We start from the raw sequence: 23846 nt of genomic DNA, 5'->3' as shown, positions 1-23846 counted from the left end.
ACAAAAAAAAACCCTAATGCCACAATCATTACCAAGCCTTTAATCAATGAATATAATCCTTTAGAATATGCAGCTTAAGCATTTTTGTAATGTCTACCCCTTTTTTTTAAGAGCCTTTTCTGAGTTTTTAGCTTATAACTTGTAACTTCTTGTTTTCCTTAAGATAAGATGCAAAACCCCTAATCTCTCTCAGCAGCTATTTATAATGGGAACTTCAGTCTCTGCCTTCAGCAAACAGGTTTATGGGTTGAGCAGTAAAGATAAATACTACCAGGCAGCCAGTAAGGGCTGCAAACCTTACAATGTATTGTGGGAGAAGAGACAATGTTAGGAAGGTACAGGAGTATTCAGGCTGTAAAATAAACACTGTGATAGATGAAAAACGAGTGAATGTAGGAAGTTAGAGCGAAGAAAGAAAGAAAGATACTGTACCACAGGACAGGGGGCCTCGGGGCCAGAAGGAGGAAGAGGAGCAGTTTCAGGGGAAGAAAGCCCTGCCTTCACAGAGTGATCTTTACTTTCATCACAGCCCTGTCAGAAGGTTTCGGTTACTCATTTACAGCATTAAGCAAGAAACTCAGAAAACCAGCATAGAGAGTGAATAACAGAGTAAAAGAGAAGAAAAGCCATTAAAGATGAAAAGAGAAGGCTGAGAATATTGTTTGCAGCTTGAACAAGGACATGTGTCTGTGTGTTTGGAGGCGTCTGATGGGGACGTACCACAGGACACGGCTGGTCCAGTCCTGGAGGACCCTGCTCTCCCTTGCTACCCTTCAGACCTCTCTTCCCGACCGTCCCTCTGTCACCCTGGAACACGGAGAAGGCAGCAATCAGAACCACACAGTGATTATAAGGACAAAAGAAAAGGCAGGAGTCTGGAATTATAGCATTAAATTCTCCATGTTAAGAAGGAAGAAGAGAATATGGCTTCTCCCGGTATGGGTAAAAAGCTTAAAGAAATTTGTACTTTAATGATTTTAGGTTAAACCTGCAGGTTTATTGGTTTCTGAATGTTATGCTTTATAACTAGGGTCTTTGAAAGAGGAACAGGCCCACTGCAGCACAGACCCTCCACCGTGTTTTTCTTCACATTTATTCTTTGCTTCAGGCCAAAGTCCCTCACCAAAAGTAACCGTTTTAGTCCAAAAAGCATTTAACAAGCCCTACATGCGTACATATTTGTGTTTGTAGAACATAAACTGCTCTTTCCTGATGCCATTCTTCCTTTGTGTTCACTAAAGGTAAAATTTTGAGGTTTTTGTGCACCTTTCTGGAGCTTTGCTCACTCTGCATCTAGGAGTCCTCCTCTAGAATAAAGACTTGAAGCTGAGACAAAAAGTACTCTGGATCGCAGCATATTTTAACCCCCGGAAAAGAAAATAATGTTTCTAAAAGCTTTGATCTATCTAAAAGTGTAGGTAATATTTTTTTAAGCATCCTCTCTATGGATGCCAAAACATCCCGGTATATCTGTACCATTCAGACTAACCTTGTCTCCTTTTTCCCCTCGGTCGCCTTTTTCTCCTCTCAGACCTGGAAAACCCTGAATGAAGAGCAGAAAATCAGGCTCAATGCATGTTTTTAAGAAAAAGCAATCGGTTAATTTCCTTTCAATAAACTCACATCTAGACCCGGTTCCCCTGGTCGACCCTGCAAACAAGTGAAAAATCATGCTTTTTATTTCCAACAGGAATCAAATTAGGTTTATGAAACATATACTACAGAGGTGAAGATGGGTTTACCTTTTCTCCCTTTGCGCCTGGGAGGCCCACTAACCCAGGAGCCCCAGGTGGACCCTGGTGGCCGTCCAGTCCCTGTAGTATAAGTTAACTATCAGTGCTGCATAATACACATGACATAACATGTAAATAACTTTATTAGTAAAACGGTGCCTTACCTTGTATCCAGGAGCCCCATGTTCTCCCTTCTCTCCTTTAATCCCGATTCCTGGCTCACCCTGAATGGTGACAACATAAATTAGCACTTAGATCCAAACCTACTCATCTAACTTCATCACTTAACCAATTTCACCAAGCCCTCTAAGCTTACCTTAGGACCAGGCATACCATGCAGCCCCTGAAAAACATGGCACAGTGTCAGCATCCAAATGGCTCATAAAGCCGGATGAAAACCTGGATGGGAATACTTACCATGGATCCTGGAGACCCAGGTACTCCTGGAGGTCCAGGGGGACCAGGAGGCCCCGGCTGAGAAATCATCTGAATCTGACGGGGAGAGAAGTAAAAGAAATAAGGGAGACTCTTGAGAGGATTTCATATGGGAGCAGATGCCCATCCTCCAACAGGACGATAACAACCGTGAACTTTTAACCAGAGCTGTAATAGTTGATGTTGTAATAAAAGTTTCAATAAAGGTGCAGCACTGACTAAACCTAATATAGATTTGGGCTGAACACAGATCTAAGTTGCACAGCTTTCCTATTATTCCGAAATCTTTTTCCATGCTTTGTGTTGGTCTATCGAATAAAATTTCACTAAAATACTTTAAAGTTTTAAACTTGTAAAAGTAGATGGATAAATGAATAGTAATCATAATTCAATTATCCATCCATCCATTTCCCGTCACACTTTATCCCGAGTGGGGTCATGAGGGAAGCTGGTGCCTATCTAAAGGTGTCTACAGGGCGAGAGGCGGGTCCACCCTGGACAGGTCGCCAGTCCATCGCAGAGCAACACAGAGACAAACAGGAGAAGCCAATTAACAGTCATGTTTTTGGACTGTGGAGGAAGCCGGAGTACCCGGAGAGAACCCACACATGCTCAGGGAGAACATGCAAACTCCATGCAAAAAGACAATGGTTCAGGAATCAAACCCGCAACCTTTTTGCTGCAAGGCAGCAGTGCTAACCACTCCGTACTGAGCAGCCCTATATACCAAATGCACTACTATAACACTAATAGTTTCCGGTTCATCAGGTTATTAAATGTGTCTCAGCCCATTGTTACTCTGTTATTTCTAAAATAAATGCATAAAGCTGCTGAATTAACATGTCTGTGTGGATCTGACACATTAATTAGTGTTCATGTGTTTTTTTTTAATACTAACCAGGTTGTCATCCAGTCTGCAGTCACCTTTTTCCCCTTTGTGTCCATCCATCCCCTGATCCACGTAGAAAAAAAAACGTTATTTTCACAGCTCACTGTATGACGCTTCAAAGAAACACTTTTACCGTCACAACTTACAGAAGGTCCAGACAGACCCATCTCTCCTTTCTCTCCTCTCTCACCAGGAGGTCCTGTTTCACCCACATCACCTTTGGATCCCTGATGGTGAAAACACCAGAGGGAATTCCATTTTAAGGACAATAAGATAACTGCAAGTTTTGATTGGCGTTCTTTAAAACATTGAGTTTGCAGGTATTGTACCTTTTCTCCATCTACTCCTGCAGGCCCAGGTAATCCAAGCTCTCCCTAATTCAGGATAAAGAGGCATAGTTATGTTACTTATCGCATGGATTTAAAAGGCCTCACCGATACATAAATATCTACAGTGGATCTTAAAAAAGCACGCTATTGAATCAGATGAAAAAAAGCAAAAAACTGAAAACTATACTTTGGTGAAGCTGTTTGGACAGAATCTCTGCTGGTTCAACTTTTCCATCATCACATCTTGGCTTGATGATATTTGTCTACAGAGCCTATCTAACTTTTGTCTTTGTATCAGTACTTTACTTCCGTATTTATTTTACTTTCTATATTTGAAGGCAAATATCTGTACTTTTTACTCTGAGCTTAAATCAGGAGCGTGAGAGAATCTGTCTCTGGAGCCCAGTTTGCTTACAGACTGGAGGAGCGGGGAGACATTACACATAACGGATCGGGTTAAGATATTCATGACATTCCCATCTAATTCCCCCTTTACTAGATTTTACATTCAGATGTTGAGTATGCTCCAGTTCTTTTCTATTTTAAAGGTATATGTAACCGTAATGCAGTAAATATCGGAGATCCAAAAGTGTTCATCTACTCATGTAGTTGCATTTCTGTTAAGTTAAATTTAAATGATCCTGACTGAAATTTTTAGTTTAGGGCAGGACAGGACAAGTCAGTCCTTTTTTTTTTTTAAATGTTCTTTCTACCAACACCATTTACTTTCACAAGTGGAGCAGTACGGCTTTCGCCATAGTGTTCCGTTTGATTTATGCATATAAATTGCTTTATTATAATTATGCAGGGAGTTTTACAGATTATATGGAAACTGCAATGTAGGTAGAATAGGAGAGGAAAAACAGAAAAAAGGAGAAAAGATGAAAGAAAGAGGAGATAAAAGGGAGATAACGATAAAACATTTTCATGAATTAACTCTTTTTCTGTGAACAGAAGTGTTTTTTTAAAGAATTTTGTATGATTTAAGGCAAAAACAGAATATAAAAATTGTTCGTTATAACTATAAAGTAAAGGAATTCAATTGGTACTTTTACTTTGACCAGAATCTTCTTTTTTCCATAGGTTTATACACTTCTACTGAAGTGAAGAATACTCTTAACATCTGTTTGTCTACTTAATTAAGCAAAAAGTTCTCAAAATTACTTGCATTTTAAACAAGTTTGCTATTCTCAGCTCTCCTCATGTGACACCACAGATTTTCCACTTGTTTAAAATCTCAATTTAACTACTGTTCAATACTTCAATACTTAAAAACAGATATTCATATATGCTTTGCCTCCATTTTGCAAAAATAAATATTTCATTTTAGATGCATAAAGTTGATAGTTATATTCTGAAAGGCTTGCAGCTTTAATTGCAGAAAAAGGTGGTTCTAGTTATGCAAAAGTGCAAGTCACAATCTCGATTTAACTACTCCATCCTAAAACTTGAATTTGCTGTCATTGCTATGGCGATTTAGACCATGGTCCATATGGTGATGGTTAGACTCAATGTGATACTGCTGAATTAATTGTCTCTCATGTTTCCCTTTTAACTGAAACTTGTTCTCATTTCGCTAACTTTGATACAGACAGTGATTCAATCTGAAATAAATATAAATAAAGAAAATGCTGCCAAAAACATGTTAACTGTTGCTGCAGAACGGTTCCTGTTTTACTTCTTAGTCCGAACGTACAGAGAATCCAGGAGAAGGTTGCAAAACAAAACCAATGCTTGGCAAAAATTTCTGCTGCATTTTCTTTCTTGTATTTCCATTCATTCTATGTTATGGAATGCTACTGTTGTCCAACATTTCCTCCAATTAAAACTAATGACTGTACTCCACATCCCGTGGTATTGTTGTACCACTGTGAAACCTTTTATATCATTCATCTAATGGAAAATTTTATACAAATATATCCTCATGATCCTTAGTATTCTCTCTGAAAACTGGGAATTCAAAAAAGTTCAAATAGGCAATAAAAAATATATATATACTTTATCGATTCTGCAGGAAAAATGTACCCTAATTTCAAAAGTATCATATTTACTGTATCTGATGGTAGGTGTTAACACAAGGAGACTGAATTATATCTTTTTATGCACATCTATATTCAGGTTATTGCACCCTTTTTTAAAATGTCACTTTTTTCAGTTAAGATTTACAGCATAATTATCACATTAAAGGTAAATAAAGCTCTAAAAAGAGCCATTATGATGTGTCTACCTTTAAAAGCTGATAAAGTTCCAATATAATAAGGATTTGTGTTTTCTTACCTTTTCCCCTTGAGGGCCGGGAGGTCCTGGTGGTCCAGGTGGACCCTAGAGACAATCAGACAAATGGGATGTGTTCAATTTTACTCCAGATTAATCACATTAAAGCTGCTATAACAAATGTTTTTGTTGCTTTTCAAGTGGAGAGAATGCATCCCAGCTTCTGTAGACACAACACTTACATCCAGAGAATTTGTTAGCCTTAGAATGATCTTTCTGAAAAATGTTAAGAGCCTTTTGTGACATGGCTTGTTGGGTAATGATATTCCATGTTGGCCTCTTAAAGAAAAAAGTATTCGCCATTTAAATTCAGTCAAGTGCTGTAAATAAAACAAGCTCTCTGGAAGGGCTGCACACGATGCATAATAAATACAACCCCCCTTGGTTTTGCATGCTACTCATCACTTTCCATGTAAATATAGTAGTAAACACCTCATGTTCATACCTATGCTGATCAAAAACAACTTGAAGCCATTTTATCTCCCAGATAATGTGAAATGGATGTGCAGCACTGCACAACAATCTGGTGTCATTTTTCATGCTGCTGATTGTTTTGATGCAGACTGGGGGGAAAGGAGTGGAAGCCAAACATTCATTTGACTTCATACAGCCCTGGATGGGAGATAGATGGTTGGCATATTCTCTCCCTGATGTCTGCTTTGTATAGCAGCCTCTTTTTAATCATGCTCCTTAATCTCCATGTCCCCAGCGGTACACTTGTTACGCCTTCCTCTGAAGGCTGCGGCCATCTTGAAGTAATAATAAGGGAAACCACGCTGCCTCCCAGAGGTGCTGGTCTCCCTCTCGGTTCTCCATAAAATCCTTGGAATCAGGAGATCTTTACTCGACACCGTTCAATTTGGAGTATTTCATCATAGATTAGTGAGCGCTACTCATGCAACCAGAATGAAGAGCAGACTCAAAAACCAAAAACAGTTGTTTTACACCAGATTCATTAGTGCATAACATGTCAGCGCAGATGAAACACCAGAACCTGCTTCTCACACAAACAAGTGAATTGATCCAAATGCAACATGGGTGGCCGGCGAGTGAATTATGCACATTAAGAGGTCCAGCAGAGGCCTTTTGAGTAGACTGTTGGGTAGGCTGATCCTCCTTGGCGAGAGCTTTGTGATATGATCTTCAGTTGGTGTTTTCAACATCTGCTTTGAAGCCATCTGAGGCTGCTGGGCTGTGACTCTGCAGCAGCTCGTTTCAGATCAGGACCCAAAGGGAATCGGCTCTTACATGTTTTTAATCAAATGCAAACACCACTGTGAAGATAGTCATCTGTCAGTAGCATGTAAACCCCGGTCCAGGGCAAAATGGGGATCAAGTGTATCAAGTCAGGCATGTGACTGTAATAAAAGGGCCGTTGTGCCTTTTTATTCTGATTTCCTGCTCCTGTATAAACAGCTTGTTTTTTTTAAGTTGCTTCTTTTTGACAACCAAAACTCATTGTATTTTCTTGTTATTATATGTGATTAACCAACACAAAGCAGAGTGTAATCTTGATGTTAAAGTGAAAGAAGTTTCTTTTTGCAATTAAAAAAACCCCGAAAAATATCTTTGTAGATTTATATTCAGCCCACTTTTACTTTAATACCCCTGTCATACAATTTAGTGCTAACAAATGCTTTCTAAAATGACCAAATGATTAAATAAAATCCAATTAGGTGAATCCATTGTTGCTGTCTGTTACAGTGGAGCTCAAACTCAGAACCTCAGGATTCAAAGCTCTACTGTATGCCCTAACCACTATGTCGCCACTCCCCTTTACAATCCAAAGAGACATTTTTACATTCAGTAAAAAACATTTTCAGGGCCGTAAACATAACATTACCTTTTTTTAAAGACATATATACCAAAGATTTATTGAAATTATCCCCATTTCCAAAGTTTTAAAATGAGGCAAAAATACGTATGAAAATAGAATAAATATATTTTAAATGGATTGGTGAATTAGGTTAAAAGAAAAAAAATAAATTCTTCCCACTTAAAAGATAAAAAATACATTTCTGTTATATTTAGACTTAATTTATTTAGGAAATCCAATGCAATTGGTCAAGATTATCTGGCTCTTCATAATTTTTAGCCAAAGTAATGAAGAACAATTGTCAAGTGTATAAAGGGCCTCCACAGCCATAGGTTGCAGAATCCTGAGCTAGAACTAAACCTAATTGAAAGTTAGCTTCAATACTTAAAAACAGATATTCATAAATTATTTGCCTCCATTTTGCAAAAAAATATATTTAATTTTAGAAGCATAAAGTTGATAGCTATATTCTGAGAGGCGTGCAGCTTTAATTGCAGAAAAAGGGGGTTCTACTTATGCAAAACAGTGACTAAGGATGCACAACGGTAGTGCAAGTCAAATTTTTTTTTAGAATTTTTGTCTGAAAACAATTAATCCTGTTTTCCTTTTTTTATAAATTTCCAGTTACATACAACGCTGTGTTGGTTTGGTCCATGAAATCACAATAAAATACATTGAGTCTTGTGGTTGTAACAAGTTAAGGGATTGTGTTTACATATGAGGATTGTATGAGAAAACCAAAATCACAGAGAAAACACTCCATCCTCTACTTTAGTGAGAGTTACACAACACTGCAGCACACTTAGAACCTTTTAACAAACCCTGCTGATTGTTCTGCATGGTTAAACACATGCCTGCAGGCTGTGCATTTATCTGATAAACAACACAGCTGCTATATATTAACTCCTCTTGTGTGTTGTATCCCAAATGAATGCGCTAGAACCGAACAGACCCTAGCTTTCAGTGAGCCTCTCTAGATGTGGCCTGTATAGTGACATCCAATACATCTGATGACAGAAATATTGACATAATGCACAAAAAAAAATGCAGAAATAAAACACTGTTGAGGCAGGTGTGATGTGCGGTGGAAACACACAAAGTGTACGCTGATACAAGCAGGAAAAGTGGTGTTAGTGATTTGCCACGCCACCAAAAACCATGCAGCAGCAGCGGCAGGTTACCGAAACACTGATGGTTTTGATGGCCTGTCAGGAAGAGACAGCGACATAGAAACTTTCATATCAGCTTAGGTTTCCTTACATTTCACTGTGCAGCCCTGTGCGGAGGTTCTATTGGATCATATGTGATTAAACTCACCTGGAAAGCATCTAGAAGCTTCCCGTTGAAATCAACAATATCTGAGGAGCCTGCAGCACCCTTTTCACCAGGATAACCCTGCAGCGAGGTTTGGAATAAAGAACGCATATCATTTACACACCCGGCAACAAAAACAGGGAGTATAAAGGATTCAAGACAGAAATAAAAACACACCATGGGTCCCTGTGGTCCTTGCTCTCCTGCCTCTCCTTTATCACCCTGTGTGATGAGTAAAGGTTAAATCAAATAACACTTTGTGCATTCTTATTGTTTGTATTGAATGGGAATCATGCAAATGAGTTAATATTGTAGTGATGGTCACTGTTTAAAGATCCTTTTTTTTAACCTTTATTCCTGGTAGTCCATCCATGCCTCTCTCTCCCTTTTCTCCAGTACCTGGTTCCCCCTGGTTTATAAAAAAAAAGATAGGATTTATGCTTTAAATGAGTTCAAAATAGTAACATTAAGCATCAGAGAAGCTTGGTTTTACCCTTGGCCCTGGAGGACCCTGCTGTCCTGGATAGCCAGGTTCTCCATCTTCTCCCTGCCAGTCAGTAGAGATTGATAAATGTGAAGAGAGCAAAGTTTAAAAAACTCATACAGGAAGAATAAGTAAGCTCAGTCCAAAAGGATAAATTATTATTTATATATACCGGCTTCCCAGGGGCTCCCTGCGGTCCCTGAGATAAAATAGAAAAATAAATGAACAAAATAATTGACATAAATATTGCCTTTGACTTAAGATTGGGCACAAAAAACAATAAAGGTAACTTACCTCTACACCATCACGACCAGGCAAACCCTGCAGAGGACACAGAGAAGCTGTACTGAGATGGAAAAATGTACTTCACAAATTTAATCACTAGATGTCAGCGTTGACTGAGGTTTTAAAGAAGTCATTCATCCTTGAGACATTCAGTACTGTAGCTGTGGGATTAGAAGCTACAGAAATGTTTCCTGGTTGGTATCATTATATATTACACTAAATTAATGCATTTAAAAAAAGGACAATATCTAAAATCCATGCAAAGACTTAAAAATAAAACCTCTGATAAGTAGAGCTGGATTCGTGGTGTCTTTAACCTGACAAGGCTTAACTTCTGAGTTATCGTTATTGATTGCAGCTAATAGTTTCTCTTTTCCGGTATCAAACTTTTTTGACTAGAATCATTCAATTGACCAATAAATCAGAAAATTGGGAAATCCTAAATACCTTTGAGGAGATCCAAAAAAGGCTTATTGTAGATTTGAATTACCAACGTATTTGCACATGTTGTTCCAATCTGACACCACTCTGACAATCTCTGGATGAACATTAGTTTCAAAGAGATCAGATTGACAGTTGCAGACAAGATAACAACCTTGAAAGGAAAGGTTTTTATGGTCTATTGAGGTTTAACGATTTGGCCATAATGTGATGAGGTAGGATTGGATTCCAGTGTGCTGCTGTTTAAACTTGCAAAGTGTTTGAAATGGTAAAATAATCATTAGGTCTCAGATTGGTGGTAAAAATCAGCAAAAAAATCTGTTTTTTTAAATGGAGGGAGGGAGCTTTCCCTGTTACCATCTTTCCTAAAAGGTGAGTATGCAGTGGTGGTTCAAATGGTGTCAAAAGTTTATTACTCAAATAGAAGTATAAATCCTATTGTTTAAAAACACTTTAGAAGAGCATCAACTTAAGTGTTTTACTTAAGTAAAAGTATAAATGTAAAAGTAATGCAGGAAATTTTTTTTAAAGATGCTTAAACCACATACTGATTATTGCGCTACCCTGTTAAAGGAACATTTTCTGGACGATAACTTCCTTATGATTAATTTTCTTAGTTTTATAACTAATGGTAACAGTCTCAAATTTAACTTTGCATCATCTTGAAAACAATTTAATTGGTATGTGGTGAACAAAAAATTGGTGCAGTACAGATTCCAACCACAAAGAACTGAATTATCTGGATAAAACATTATTTTGATGGACTTTATTGTTTTAAATACCAAGAGGCCATAACACAAACGAACTTTAATGAAACAAAACTAACGAGTAACGTGTAAGGAGTAGAAGTTAAAAGTTGTCTAAAAAATTATTATTCCAGTAAAGTATTGATAGCCAAAATTTCTACTTATCTAAGATAACAGTATTTGTAATTTGTTATTTGACACCTCTGGGTGGTTCTACATCAGCTTCACCAGAGGGGTCAGGATGGGCCTGTGTTTCTATTTCATCCCTACTGACCGCCAGAGGGCGGTGCTGAAAGCACTGAATGTTCCCTTCGGGCATGCGCAGTTCGAGTAATTATACCAACAGAGTCACACCTGTGACACCGGATGACCACTCAGAAGCTATATAGCCTGGTGTCATCCTTTGCTCTGCTCCTTTTTTTCTTCTCGCAAGCGGTTCGCTAACTTCCCCGTTGTCTGAAGCCCCTGTCTCTTGACCGGAGTTGCGGTTATTCTCCGCCCTCCCAGGGCTGCAACGGTCCGATTCTGAAGATTACGGAAGGTAAGTGAGTTGTTTGCTGGTGATGGTAGCGTCCGCGCCCCCTCTCCCGGCTCACGACTTTAGCTTTTTACCTACAGCTTCGTGCTGTTTTGTTCCGAACTGGTGACGGCAGCGTTTTCGCCCCTACTCCCAGTGTGAATAACTTCACTGCCGAAGTTATATACGGCTAACGTAGTTAGCTTCTTTAGTTTGTTGGTGTTATACCTGGTGACGGCAGCGGTTTTCGCCCCCTCTCCCAGTATATTCCCTACTTTTGCATCCTTTTTTTCACCGGTCTGCGCTGCTATAATTACTGACGGCCGCGGTTTTCGCCCCCTCTCCCAACCAAGTGTGGTCTACTTCGTTGCCGAAGTTGGAGACGGCTAACGTTGTTAGCCTTTTTTGGTTTGTTTGCAGCCTTCTTCATCGGTCTGCTTAATTATAAATGGTGACGGCAGCGTTTTCGCCCCCTCTCCCAATATCAACCTTTTTTTGCAGCCTTTTCGTTGGTCTGCTCTCTTAATTGGTGACGGCAGCGTTTATCGCTCCTACTCCCTACTTAAGTTGCCATACAGCTAACGTTGTTAGCTTTTTTTGTTTATTGCTTTTATACCTGGTGACGGTAGCGTATCTCGCCCCCTCTCCCGGTATCGGCCGCCTTGTGTCCGCAGCCTCTCTTGTTTTATCCGCTATAATTGGTGACGGCAGCGTTGTTCGCTCCTACTTCCAACTTAAGTTTCCATACAGCTAACGTTGTTAGCTTTTTTGGTTTATTGGTTTTATACCTGGTGACGGTAGCGGTTCTCGCCCCCTCTCCCAGTATCGGCTGCCTTGTGCTCGCAGCCTCTTTCGTTTCTCTGCTGTAATTGGTGACGGCTGCGTTTGCGCCCCCTCTCCCGATTTTCGATAACTTTCTGTTCTTTAAGCCTTGTCGGCCTTCGACATGGATGGCTCTCACAGCTGCATAGATTGTGGGGCTGCCCTGCAGGCAGAGGATGGCCACGACCTGTGCCCTACCTGCCTTGGACATGAGCACCTTTTGGAGGCGCTGTCTGAGAACCCCTGTATGAACTGCAGCTTTATGCCCCATGCAGTGAGGGTGGCCCGGTTGGCCCAGTTGTGCCCCCAGGAGGGCTCGGACCTTCCGCCCTCTGGGCAGGTGGTTCCCCCCAAGCGTTCTAAGCACCGTGGTGGGACCACAGCATCTGTGCCCCTCCCCCGGAGGAAGCGGGCCAAACCTGACCAGGGCCTGTCCACAAGGGTGGAGCAGTTGTCAGCAGAGCTGGCAGAGATGAAGTCCTTGTTGCAGACACGGCAATCTGATCCCTCGCTCCCAGTGGTTGGGCTCTCTTCCCCACCAATGCCCGAGCTGGTTGTAGAGGATGACGTTATCTCTCTGGCTGCCTCCGCTTCTCATTTTAGAGATGAGGAGGAGGCAGGGTCCTCTCAAGCCTCTGAGGCTGGTTCATTTTCATCTCAGAGTGCGGTTGGAGAGGCCGGTGATGGTTCCATGCGGGAGGTCATGTCTATGGCCCTGAAGCAGCTGCAGCTGGAACTCCCACAAGGAGAGGCATCCAGCTCTGGCAGTGCTTTTTTCAGACGTGGAAGGGCTCCTACTCCCTTTTCTGTACCTCCATCAGAGGAGTACCTGAAGGAGTTACACGCCTGTTGGCGGGAACCGAGAGCGCTGTCGCGTCTCTCTTCGGATGGTCGTGTATTAGCTGCCATGCATGAGTCAGTGAAGGCCGGCCTGGACCGTATGCCAGCAATTGAACCAGCTGTTGCTTCACTGATTGTGTCACCAGATGAAGCCCTGCGTCCTGATGTCCGGTGCCCGCGGACTCAATGTCGGGTTACAGATGACCTCCTCTGTAAGGCGTACAATGCAGGAGCGCGTGCTGGCCGCCTTGGCAATTCTCTGGCGCACCTCATGTTTGCCCTGTCTGCATCTGTTCAGGACACTGGTGGTGCAAGTGCGGCGATTGGTTATAGTGATGCAGCGCTGCAGGCCTTCGCGCTGATGACCAGAGAGCTTGGACGGGTCATGTCTTTCCTTGTCCAAGCTCGTAGACAGGTCTGGTTGGCACAGTCTCCTCTGACTGAAGCATGCCGTAGGACCCTCAGGGGTGTCCCGGTTGTACCAGGGGAGCTGTTTGGATCAGCTGCCTTGGAGGCGCTGGAACGGACTGCTCAGGCACGTCAGACTAGCCAGCAGCTTTCCGGCCTTCGCAGGAGCATACCTGCCTTTCCCCAGCGTTCGGGCTGCCCTGCCACTACCCCCAGCGTTCAGCCATGACCTCAGACCGGTGGCAGACCTGTTGGTTCCTATCCCCATGATGTGCGGCAGAGACCGAGAAGGGACTTTCGTGAGCCAGTCTGCCGCCCTGTTAGACAGACCCGGGCCTCAAATCCTGGACGCCCTCCCCCCAGAGCCCCCAGGGGCCGTGGGGATAGAAGATGATGCCACCGGGCCAGCCGTCGGACATTTTTCCCATCAGCAGCTGAATTTCTGGGCTGCTCATGCCGTAGATCCATGGGTGGTTGCCACCTTAACCAATGGCTACAGGCTCCAGTTCCGACGGCGGCCCCCCCTCTCACACCGGGTCAAGATGACTGTCATCACAGACCCGGTGAAATCTCAGGCACTAGACCAGGAGCTTTCCGCCCTCCTGGGCAAGGGGGCAATCGAGTCTGTAGATCCTCTGCAGCAACCCAGAGGCTACTACTCCACATACTTCCTTGTGGCCAAGAAGACCGGCGGTTTTCGCCCCATTTTAGATCTAAGGGGACTGAATCGGTACCTGAAGGTCCTTCCCTTCCACATGCTCACCATAACAGAGGTCCTTCAGACCATTGTGGCGGGAGATTGGTTTACATCAGTAGATCTGACAGACGCCTACTTTCACGTGCCTATTGCGGCAGAACATCGCCGTTTTCTCAGGTTCGCCTATCGGGGGCGCCATTGGCAATTCCGGGTGCTCCCATTCGGGCTCTCCCTTTCCCCGAGGGTGTTTACTCGATGCGTGAAAGCAGCCCTCTCACCTCTACAGGCCTCCGGAGTCAGGATTCTGCCATACCTGGACGATTGGCTTCTTTGTGCTCCCTCTCAGGTAGCTGCCTCAAGGGATACGTCCCAGCTTCTACTTCATGTGTCAATGTTAGGCCTCAAAGTCAACTTGGCAAAGAGTTGTCTGGTTCCATCTCAGACAACCACCTTTCTTGGGATGCATCTGGACTCTGCTACCATGATGGCCCGTCCATCTGTTTGCAGGGTGGACGACATACTCCAGCTTGTCCGTCGATTCAGACTGGGCAGGGAGTTTCCCTACATCACCTTCCTGCGAATGCTGGGCAAACTGACATCAGTCACTCGTGTCGTGCCCTTAGGGCTGCTCCTTCTGCGTCCTTTGCAGCGATGGCTCAAGAGCTTTCGCCTAGACGCCAGGCTGCACAGGCATCGCAGGCTAATGGTGACCAGGAGCTGCCTCCATGCCCTGGCTCCTTGGCGAGACGGGACCCTTTTGTCCAGTGGTGTTCCAATGGGGCTAGTAGTGTGTCGAAGGGAGGTGGTCACCACGGATGCCAGCCTCATGAGCTGGGGTGCCGTGTGGCAACACAGAGCTGTTCGGGGTCTCTGGGACCCAAGGGAGCGCACCGAACACATAAATGTGCTGGAGCTGCGGGCTGTGCACATGGCCCTCAGGTGCCTTCTGCCCCACCTAGAGGGAAGGAACGTGCTGATTCGGACAGACAACACCTCTGTTGTTTATCATATAAACCACCAAGGTGGCACCAGGTCAGCACGTCTCTTGAAGGTGTCGAGGGATCTCCTGGAATGGGCGTATCCCCGTCTGTGTACCCTGCGCGCAGCGTATCTGCCAGGACGGCAGAACCAGGTTGCGGACTCTCTATCCCGCCAGGCACCTGCTCCGGGAGAGTGGTCTCTTCACCCCGACGTAGTGCGCATAATCTGGAACCTCTTTGGGCAGGCAGAGGTAGATCTGTTCGCCACAGAGGAGTCGACCCATTGCCCCCTATGGTATTCCCTAACCGGGATGGCGGGCGCACTGGGCCAGGATGCACTGGCTCATCCATGGCCGCAGGTTCTCCTGTATGCCTTTCCACCCCTCTCACTGGTTTGGCCGACTCTACGGAGGGTTCTCGAGCAGGGCCACAGAGTGTTGCTGGTAGCTCCGTTCTGGCCAGCGCGGCCGTGGTTCCCGCTGCTTTGGAGTCTGTGTCACGGTACTCCATGGCGTCTTCCAGCAAGGAGGGATCTGCTGTCTCAGTTGGGGGGACAGATATGGCACCCCAACCCTCAACGTCTCCAGCTGTGGGCATGGCCCCTGGGAGGCTGACTGGGTGTTCAGACACCGTGAGACACACCGTATTGAGTGCTAGGGCTTCCTCCACTCGGCTGCAGTATGCTAACAGATGGCGCCTCTTTTCTCAGTGGTGCTCTGCCCACAATGAGAACCCGCTTTCCTGCTCGGTGCCCACTATTTTGGAGTTCCTCCAGTCTCTCCTTGATAAGGGCCGCTCTCCTTCGACCCTTAAAGTGTATGTTGCAGCAATTTCATGTCTTCACCGAACTGTTGACAACCGTACAGTGGGGCGCCATGAACTGGTTTCACTTTTTCTGCGTGGTGCTCGTAGGTTGTGCCAGCGGCCAGCCCCACGAGCCCCAGATTGGGATCTGCCATTGGTTCTCACAGCTCTGTGCCACCCTCCATTCGAGCCTTTGGCACAAGCAGAACTCAAGTGGCTTTCCTGCAAGGCTGCTTTCCTGATGGCTATCGTCTCAGCTAAGAGAGTCAGCGAGCTACATGCTCTTTCTGTCAGCCCTAGGTGTATCAGGTGGAATCCAGATGGCTCTGGTGTTACCCTGTGGCCTAATACTGCGTTTGTGCCTAAGGTGTTGTCTCCTTTTCACCGTAACCAGCCATTGCGGCTCGCTCGGTTTCAGCCTCAATCTGGTACAACTGAGAATGAGTCGGAGTTGTTGTGCCCAGTAAGAGCGTTGGAGGCATACATTGCAGCCACCGCCAATCTGAGACGCTCGGACCAGCTTTTCCTATGCTATGGGGGTCCAAGGTTAGGCTGTCCTGTTTCTAAACAGCGTCTGTCCCATTGGATTGTGAGTGTCATCTGCCACGCCTACGCTGCAGGTCACTGCTCCCTGCCAGTCGGTGTGAGAGCACATTCCACCAGGAGCGTCACCGCTTCCTGGGCTGCTTTGAGAGGGGTTCCGCTGGAAGCTATATGTGCTGCTGCTTCATGGGCTTCCCCAACCACCTTCACCAGGTTCTACAGTGTCAATGTGGCTGCCCCTCATCCCCTGGGTCAGGTCCTTTTACAAGGTTCTGCTGGGCCTCCTCTGTGAGGTATGTGCTCAGGATTCCTTGTGACATCGTTGGCATTAGTCATTCAGTGCTTTCAGCACCGCCCTCTGGCGGTCAGTAGGGATGAAATAGAACGAAAGTTACGTATGTAACTACTGTTCTATGAATCCCGGATGACCGCCAGAGCTTCTCTGTCACTCAGAATCCTTGCTTTTGCGAGAAGATTCTGTAGGAGCAGAGCAAAGGATGACACCAGGCTATATAGCTTCTGAGTGGTCATCCGGTGTCACAGGTGTGACTCTGTTGGTATAATTACTCGAACTGCGCATGCCCGAAGGGAACATTCAGTGCTTTCAGCACCGCCCTCTGGCGGTCATCTGGGATTCATAGAACCGTAGTTACATACGTAACTTTCGTTTTATGCTTTCCTCTTTTTTTCTGTTTTTCCTCTCCTGTTCTACCATTGCAGTGTCCATATAATCTGTAAAACTCCCTGCATAATTTTAATAAAGCAATTTATATGCATAAAACAAGCGGAACACTATGGCGATAGCCGTACTGCTCCACTTGTGAAAGTAAAATCTGTTGGGCTCTTTTTTGGCATTCAGACAATCATTCTTATTGCCATATTGCCAGACAGGACACTGTTAAAAAAAAAAAAAAAAAGATAACAGAAGTGGTTAAACTACCTTCCCATAATCATGCAAATGTCCTTCTGTGACTATAAAAGCAGTTTTTAAAACATCCAACCGAAAATCAGTAGGCTATTTACATTTTAACTTGATCTTTCTTAAAGATTCCTGACAGTTGTTCAATAAATAATTAAAAACTCCAAATTAGTACAACAGCCATACCATGAAAAGTGCACAAACTGTATGTTAGCGGCTGTGTGTTGTAGAAGAGCAGGAAGATTAATGACTATTAAAAAACAAATAAAAGGATTAAATGTTTCAAAGGGAGTGAATCAGAGAACTTTTTGCATTCCAGATTTAAGACATCCCTTTGGGTTATTTAAATCATTATTCAACTAAACAGCCCCTTTCACTTTATTTTGAAAATTTACTTTCATTTTATATGTGGGGACATTTTACAGGTACAGAAAAGGGGAATGCTTTCTCTATAGCTTTTGAAAGCTACGGCGTTTTTTCAGTGTTCACTACAAAAAATCGTGTTGTGGTTCTTTTTTAGCAAATGTAGGGGTTTAAATATGAAGCTCTGACCTGGAGAAAAAAAAAAACATCAAAGAAAAGCATTGCTTCATGTCACCTTCCATGTTTTTCTCCATCTGTCTATCAGTGATTTGGCTCATTTAGGCAAACAGACTTATCGGCTGTTGTCGAGGGCCAGGTGGACGGCTGAATATCTGCTATGAAGTCATCCGTTACAAAGGAAACTTAGAGGGAAAAAGCCCCTCGATCACGCGCCACACACAGCAATCAAGGAGCAGTGTTTACTTGATCGCTCAGTGCACTCACATAAATGCAGATACATCGGAGGGTATTAACTTTCCATCTAGTTCTTGTATAATATTGTGCCGGGGCGACCAAGATGTTCCCCAGCTGTTTTTCTTTTCCTTGCACTTCTACACATACAAGCTGTCATCCTGATGCAGAGAGTTGCTCTCTGGTCCTCTTTTTCTTCCCATCCTCCTGCAGCCTTTTAACTTATTTTCCCACCACTCTTACCTCAAACCCATCGTTTGATCTAGCCTGCTCAGCAGCAGGAAACAAATCGCCGTTACAAATAATTTCTAGCTGGCTTTTTGAGTGCAGAACAGAACCTGGTTCAGATGTCAGCCCGATTACAGGGACTGAAAATTTATGCAAGCTTTGAATTAAGATGTTAAAACAAACATCTGCTTTGTAAGTTTAAATCGTAAAGCTCTGAAATTTATTTCAAAATGAAACTGAAACTTTGACCCCTTGCAGAGGATCAACACCTTATGAACATTTTCTGTGAGAGCTGTGGAGATGTTTGATGTGGTTCTAGGTGATAAAAAATACAGAAACCTTTAAATATCTCCAGCAGAATCAATCAGGAAGGAGCCAAAGGTTTTCTGATAGATCCACAGCTCAGATTCTTCAACTGCTGAGAGAAAGCCACTAGAAGATCCTGCTGAAGTGTCCAACAGCGATGTGGTGAAACAGAGTAGACCTTAACCCTCTCTCTTCTCAGTTACACACAGCTTTTTTATTGATCTATCCTACAAGCTTATGGGGATGGATAAAATAAATCTTTGCAGCGGTATGAATACTTTTTTAATGCATTTGAATTCCAAGCATTGGGTAAGAGGACCCTCATGCTGGTAGGTTCCCTCACTTTCTCCTACTCAGCCCAACTTAGACATCTGCCCACAACATGGACCAGCTCTCTGCACCGCTTTGTTTTTCTGTTTTGGTTTCGCAACGCCTTTAATCAACTTGAGAAGACTATTTGCAGCCGGCTAGGTTACATGATGGCCCCTCTTTTGTTCGGCCCGTCTGTTTTTTGGCGCTTTCTGAGCTAATCTGGCTGATCTCTGTGGTCATTTCAGCCTTGCGTTCTCAACTCTCAACCAACATCTTTCATGTAAATCCCTCGTAGTCCAGCGTCAGAGACTAACACGGCTATTATCCCTTAGAGTAGATAAAATTCAGGAACCACGGCTTAACGCTGACACAGCAGATCAATGCAACTCTGTGGAGTAGAAACGTTAATTCTGAGAAACAGAACATGCCTCAGCAAGGAACGCACCATTGTTTTCTGCGGCCAACCTGACCTTAACCCCCCCCCACAGTGCCGTATCTGTTTCAGTGTGCATAGTAACGCAGTGTGGGTGAAAGCTGCGTGTTTTAGAGAGCTTTGTGGCTGCTGACTTAAGAAAAACAGACGAGGCTTGAATTAGAGTTGATATTTCTTTTTTTTTTTCTCCATTTAGGTAAACCACAGCTATCAAGCCAAACAGGGGTTGGGGTCCACCACAGTTAACATAGAAGACCCTTGCCCAAATGATAGGTGTGTATCGCCTTCACCCAAAGCTCTGCATTTATGGTGCAACCTTAGTGTGGTGAGGTGAGCAGAGTTCATCCAAATTGGGGGATGCTCTTACCGCCTCTCCAGCAGGGCCACGGGGCCCGTCCTTCCCGGTGTTCCCTGGGGGGCCACGGGGCCCGGGAGGACCCGGTGGACCAGGAGGCCCGGCAGGTCCAGCTTGGCCTTGATCACCCTAAAGAATATGACAATAATAAGAGGGAGAATGGAAAAGAAAATATTAGATTGTTTTAGTTTTTGATTAAGGGAACAATAAAGCAACACTTTCACAAGTCAAACCAAGTCAAATTTCGGCAAACAGTCAATGTTTGAAGCATGATAGAGAAAAAAATTAGTAAAGCATTAACTGTAGCCACTATTTTAAAAGAGGTGCATTTAATGTGTTTGTCCAGGTGGTGGCAGCAGACACGGATCAATACCTAACTCTATGGGTTAAATGTAAATGTTTTATCCTAAATAAATGACACCTATATGAGAATGTAAAAAGCTCTGAAATAAATCCAGAATCAAACAAAGCCTCATATAGAAACACTGGATTAAGTTTTCTAAAAGCTATAAAGACATATTTTAACCTGCTCCTGTTTTAGGACTCCCAACAGTCCACTGAAGCCTTGAGAAAGATTGAGTACAGAGTTAAGGAAAATGAAAGTGTGACAACGTATCATTGACTTTTTTGTGTTCAGTAAAATAAATGTTTTGTTATAACATGCTTTGTCATGCAAACAGCTGATCAACGGTTTAATTTTCAGAGACATATATTTAATGTCAATGTTAGAGCCTACTTATAAGCACTGGAGCCGCATGTCTGCTCATTCAGTTATAATCCTGGCAAAACAGTTATTATTCTTCGTAAGAAAGGCTATCATTTTACAATAATTTTTAAGACTCATAAAACATTATAATAAAACAGAGTTTTAAGGCTCCTTTTGTAATAAAATGAAAAAATAAAAAGTGTAGAACGTTACACTACACAGTGTCTTGAGTCAGAAGCTTCTCCAGAGTTGCAGTAAGACAGACCACTACAGCAGATCATTATCTCTGCAAAAACTCTGTGAAGAAACCCCTGTAATGTCAGTTATATAATTTAATTTCCATTTGGGATGAATAATGTATTCCTGAACTGAAAATTCATGCAACTAAATGCTGATTCCAGCTAACTTGTCATCTTTTCTTGAATCGAAGTGAGATTTGTCTAAGTGGAGTCAGAAATAAAGGAAAGTCTTAACTTCGGCCCAGAAAACCGAAAAATTCAGTTCTCTCCCAGTATGTTGGCAAAGCCAACAATCTTGTCCAGCCTGTTTCCACTCATTCCCTTTTTTTCCTTGCTGTAATATTGGATATAATAAGGCTCATAAAAGTAGATGTTTTCTTGGATAAAATTTCTGCCTTATGAAGAAGAACACAAGCTGCTTTCATTAGATACCATGTTTTCTTGTCTTCCCCATTTTTGAGTAGAAACAGGGATCTTGGTTACCTTTATCACCAAGATTTCTTTAAGTTTCTTTTCACGATAATCCCGTTTATAGACAACGTGAGTGAAAAGGAAAGATGAATATTGTGTTTAAGACGCTGTTTGGGGGAAAGAAATATACTAAAAAGAGGTTCTTGTGCTTTTTCTTCTCCAAAATTATAATATTGTGTAATAACTTATACATTTTATCTTATATATATATATATATATATGCTAAAATTACCCAATGCGTTACCCAATTTATTATATTAAAATCTGCATTATCCGCTCTAGATAGAATACATTGAAAAGCAAGAAATTTAGTTTTAATAACAGACTCTGAAGTAAATAATTACTATGTATCTGAAAACATTTGATATGTTTTGTATACTTTCCTGTATAATGTGAATCTTCCTTCACTAAGTGTGTCTGCTGCACCAGCTGAGAGAACATAGGAACTGCAGGAAGCACTGTTCTGCAAACTAACAGGTTATTGCAGAATACAGGAGAACTGCAGTCTGGTGTCAACTGTCTGTTGTATTTCTGTTTTGATAGCAATCCTGATTCAGAATGATTTTGTAAAATCCAATCAAAAAAGAGAAATCCCCGTAGATTTCATGGACGTTGAGATTATTCACCAAATTTAGGCAGTACTAGGGTGTTGCTTCAATAGAAGCAGACTGGAACTGCGACTTTACGGTAAGGATGAATCTGCTCAGATGTTCTCCAGTGAGTCAGATTGGTTTTTAGTCGCAGTAAAACACCCAGACTGACTAATCCAATTTTTGTTTTAAGCTTGTTTGTCATGGTAACATTTTAACAAACAGCTTTGTTTACTGAAAGAAAGTTGTTTTCGCATTTGTTTCCGATTTAATACATGTAAAGAACCAAATCAGACGCATATTTAAATTTGTACGCAGAACTGAAAACCATTAATGTTCCGAATATACCCCAAAATTACAGTGGGGACACTTTCTCTGCACGCTCCCACCTCTGCTGGCATCTGGAGGATTATGGTTTGCTTTGTTGAGGAAAGTCAAATGGGGATTCAATCCATGCAGATTGGAAAAAAAAAATATTTTCAGAGTGATTATCATCATTATATTCATTTTGCAGCTCTCCGAAAAAATAAAGAAAAATGAAGTCACATACATTTTAAATGAATGTGCATTGAAATGTTTAGAAATATGAGGAAAAATTAGCAAATCCACTTTTTGTAGGTAACTAAAACAGACGCTAAAAAGCTTTTTTTCGTCTTTTAAAAAATAAAAAATAAAATCATATATACATATATTTCCTGACCGCATCTAAAGCCTGTTACTAATCATCACGGGTTCATTAATAATCCAAACACAAACATATCTGCTTCATCTTCAAGTTAAAGGAAACAGTACAGTCGAAACGATAAGGAAATCAAACAAGCATGAACCTATTTTTCATGTAGCAGAACAAAAAGAAAGAAAAATAAAAACAATTAGAATAAGAGCATACAAAGTGTTTAAAAGGAGATGAAAGTGTTATAGGAGGAAGCACATGCCTTTTAGTTGAGGTCTACCTTCATAAAGCGTCTCTGAAAGGTGCTGGACTGCTCTCCAGCGAGAAAGCCGTGATCATATCGAGGGAAAACCATCTAAGATGCAACAGATGTGCAGTCAAAGAGAAAGAGGGAGAGGAGAAGAAATCATAGCGGTAAATAAGAAGAGAAAAAGGATATTTGTGTTAAACTGTGAGTTCAGGAGTAAAGGAGCAGGTCGCTGCAGGAGAAAAGAGAGATGCTGAAGATTAGCAGACTACAGAAGTAAGAAAGAGCTGAAGGTTGTGGTCCTCTTTCTGCAGACAGTGACAGATGTGCAGCCACAGAGAGGTGGCTGCTGGAAGGATTGCGGAGCATTTCTGTGGGGGTAACAAACCTTGACAGCGATCTGATTACTGTGCAGACCTGCGTATGTGGTGTAGTTAGGAGGACCCTGAGGAGAGAAGCCCAACATTGAACAAAAACTCACAAACCAATCTTGAATCATCCTGCAGATAGATCCGTACCAGTTGCTGCTTATTTTTATAGTTAAAGATCTGAAAAGTATGTCAGCCAAATCATTCTGCCCTCATCAGTCAAAAATATAAAAGCAACTTTTGCTGTAAGAGTTCTCACTTATTCCTCTAATGACTTTAGAGTCCAAAATTTAAGCCATTTTTTATGCATGATTCTCCCTCTACCTGGTTTTACCTTGAGGTTTTACCTCGTGTTAAAAATACAGGTGCTGGTCATAAAATTAGAATATCATGAAAAAGTAGATTGATTTCAGTAATTCCATTTAAAAAGTGAAACTTATATATTATATTCATACATTACATACAAACTCATATATTTCAGATGTTTATTTTGTTTAATTTTGATGATTACAAATGACAACAAATGAAAATCTCAAATTCATCATATCAGAAAATTAGAATATTGTGAAAAGGTTCAAAATTGATGGCCCCTGGTGCCACACTCTAATCAGCTAATTAACTCAAACCACCTGCAAAAGCCTTTAAATGGTCTTTCAGTCTAGTTCTATAGGCTACACAATCATGGGGAAGACTGCTGACTTGACAGTTGTCCAAAAGACGACCATCGACACCTTGCACAAGGAGGGCAAGACACAAAAGGTCATCGCTAAAGAGGCTGGCTGTTCACAGAGCTCAGTGTCCAAGCACATTAATAGAGAGGCGAAGGGAAGGAAAAGATGTGGTCGAAAAAAGTGTACAAGCAAGAGAG

The 23846-nt window shown here is 42.4% G+C and overlaps 1 protein-coding gene across 12 annotated transcripts in view; it reads right to left on the bottom strand.

The window, feature by feature from the left end:
* Window positions 1-23846, bottom strand: part of LOC119792461 (collagen alpha-1(XXIII) chain) — a 196655-nt gene that overhangs the window by 2431 nt on the left and 170378 nt on the right. For 5 of the 12 annotated variants that reach the window (XM_038299081.1, XM_038299085.1, XM_038299087.1 and 2 more), the window contains 21 exons: window positions 22644-22718; window positions 19697-19813; window positions 9569-9595; window positions 9447-9473; window positions 9284-9337; window positions 9140-9199; window positions 8968-9012; window positions 8794-8871; window positions 8658-8681; window positions 5664-5708; window positions 3387-3431; window positions 3204-3284; window positions 3067-3120; window positions 2151-2225; window positions 2050-2076; window positions 1898-1957; window positions 1743-1814; window positions 1624-1650; window positions 1490-1543; window positions 721-807; window positions 433-531 (listed from right to left, as the gene is read on the bottom strand). In XM_038299081.1, coding sequence (XP_038155009.1) covers window positions 433-531; window positions 721-807; window positions 1490-1543; window positions 1624-1650; window positions 1743-1814; window positions 1898-1957; window positions 2050-2076; window positions 2151-2225; window positions 3067-3120; window positions 3204-3284; window positions 3387-3431; window positions 5664-5708; window positions 8658-8681; window positions 8794-8871; window positions 8968-9012; window positions 9140-9199; window positions 9284-9337; window positions 9447-9473; window positions 9569-9595; window positions 19697-19813; window positions 22644-22718 — 1233 coding nt within the window. Of the gene's footprint in view, window positions 1-432; window positions 532-720; window positions 808-1489; window positions 1544-1623; window positions 1651-1742; window positions 1815-1897; window positions 1958-2049; window positions 2077-2150; window positions 2226-3066; window positions 3121-3203; window positions 3285-3386; window positions 3432-5663; window positions 5709-8657; window positions 8682-8793; window positions 8872-8967; window positions 9013-9139; window positions 9200-9283; window positions 9338-9446; window positions 9474-9568; window positions 9596-19696; window positions 19814-22643; window positions 22719-22998; window positions 23056-23846 lie in introns of all 12 variants that reach the window. The other 7 variants (XM_038299089.1, XM_038299090.1, XM_038299091.1 and 4 more) reach the window with 3 other exon arrangements.

Source organism: Cyprinodon tularosa, unplaced genomic scaffold, assembly GCF_016077235.1.
Source record: "Cyprinodon tularosa strain WSP-4 unplaced genomic scaffold, ASM1607723v1 ctg42, whole genome shotgun sequence".
Classification (NCBI taxonomy): Eukaryota; Metazoa; Chordata; class Actinopteri; order Cyprinodontiformes; family Cyprinodontidae; genus Cyprinodon; species Cyprinodon tularosa.
The sequence above is the reverse complement of the archived record's forward strand: the minus strand, read 5'-3'. Positions and strand labels throughout refer to the sequence as shown.